This window comes from Myotis davidii, unplaced genomic scaffold (assembly GCF_000327345.1).
Source record: "Myotis davidii unplaced genomic scaffold, ASM32734v1 scaffold221, whole genome shotgun sequence".
Classification (NCBI taxonomy): domain Eukaryota; kingdom Metazoa; phylum Chordata; class Mammalia; order Chiroptera; family Vespertilionidae; genus Myotis; species Myotis davidii.
The window spans coordinates 19,804-20,472 of record NW_006293349.1 but is presented as its reverse complement, the minus strand read 5'-3'; the positions used below and the strand labels follow the sequence as shown (position 1 = coordinate 20,472).

The 669-nt window shown below is 65.5% G+C and overlaps 1 protein-coding gene across 1 annotated transcript in view; it reads right to left on the bottom strand.

The window, feature by feature from the left end:
• The window catches only part of CARS (cysteinyl-tRNA synthetase), a gene marked incomplete at its 3' end in the record, with an annotated part of 19,216 nt that overhangs the window by 6,499 nt on the left and 12,048 nt on the right, over positions 1-669 (bottom strand). Inside the window, exon 8 of the mRNA XM_015566107.1 lies at positions 6-109. Within this exon, the coding sequence (XP_015421593.1) occupies positions 6-109 (104 nt within the window). The remainder of the gene's footprint in view (positions 1-5; positions 110-669) is intronic.

Sequence of the window (669 nt, the reverse complement as noted above, 5' to 3'; positions counted from 1 at the left end):
CTTACATTCATGAACTTCTCATACTGCAGGGCCGACTCCATGGTGTTGCTCGAATAGTCCAGCGTGTCCTTCCAGGCGTGCATGAGGAAGGCCAGGCGCAGCTGCCTCGCTGCAGAGACGAGGTAGGGGCGGGGCTCACCTGGAGCAGGTGGGTGAGGTAGGGGCGGGCTCACCTGGAGCAGGTGGGTGAGGTACCGCGCGATGCTCTCCAGCAGAACGCGGTTGGGCCTTCTCCTGGCGGCCTTCCGGGCGGCCATGTATAGGTTGCACTGGCTGACCAGAGCCCGCATCTCCTCCAGGACGGTGCGTGTGTCCACGTTGTCGCAGAGGGCTTCGTGCACCGCCGTCTTCTTATCGTAAAAGATGAGCAGGGGGAGGAGGGAACGGGACAGGGGCCCCACAGCCTCAGTGCCCGCCGGTCGGGGCACAGGTCCCGGCGCGCCTGCAGCCCTAGGAGAGCCCCTCACCTCTCGTTCAGCGCTGCCTCCTCCTCCTCCCACTTCTCGAACTGCCCGGTGACGTCGACAGGCGTGCGGAGGAGGTCCTTCACGTTGAGGAAAAACTCCTGGAGGCAGAGAAGCCCGGTCAGTAGCAGGCGGACAGCCTTCCCCTCCGAGAACTCGCACCCAAGAGCGGCCGCACGAAGCCCTCACGCAGGCCCGGCCCGGG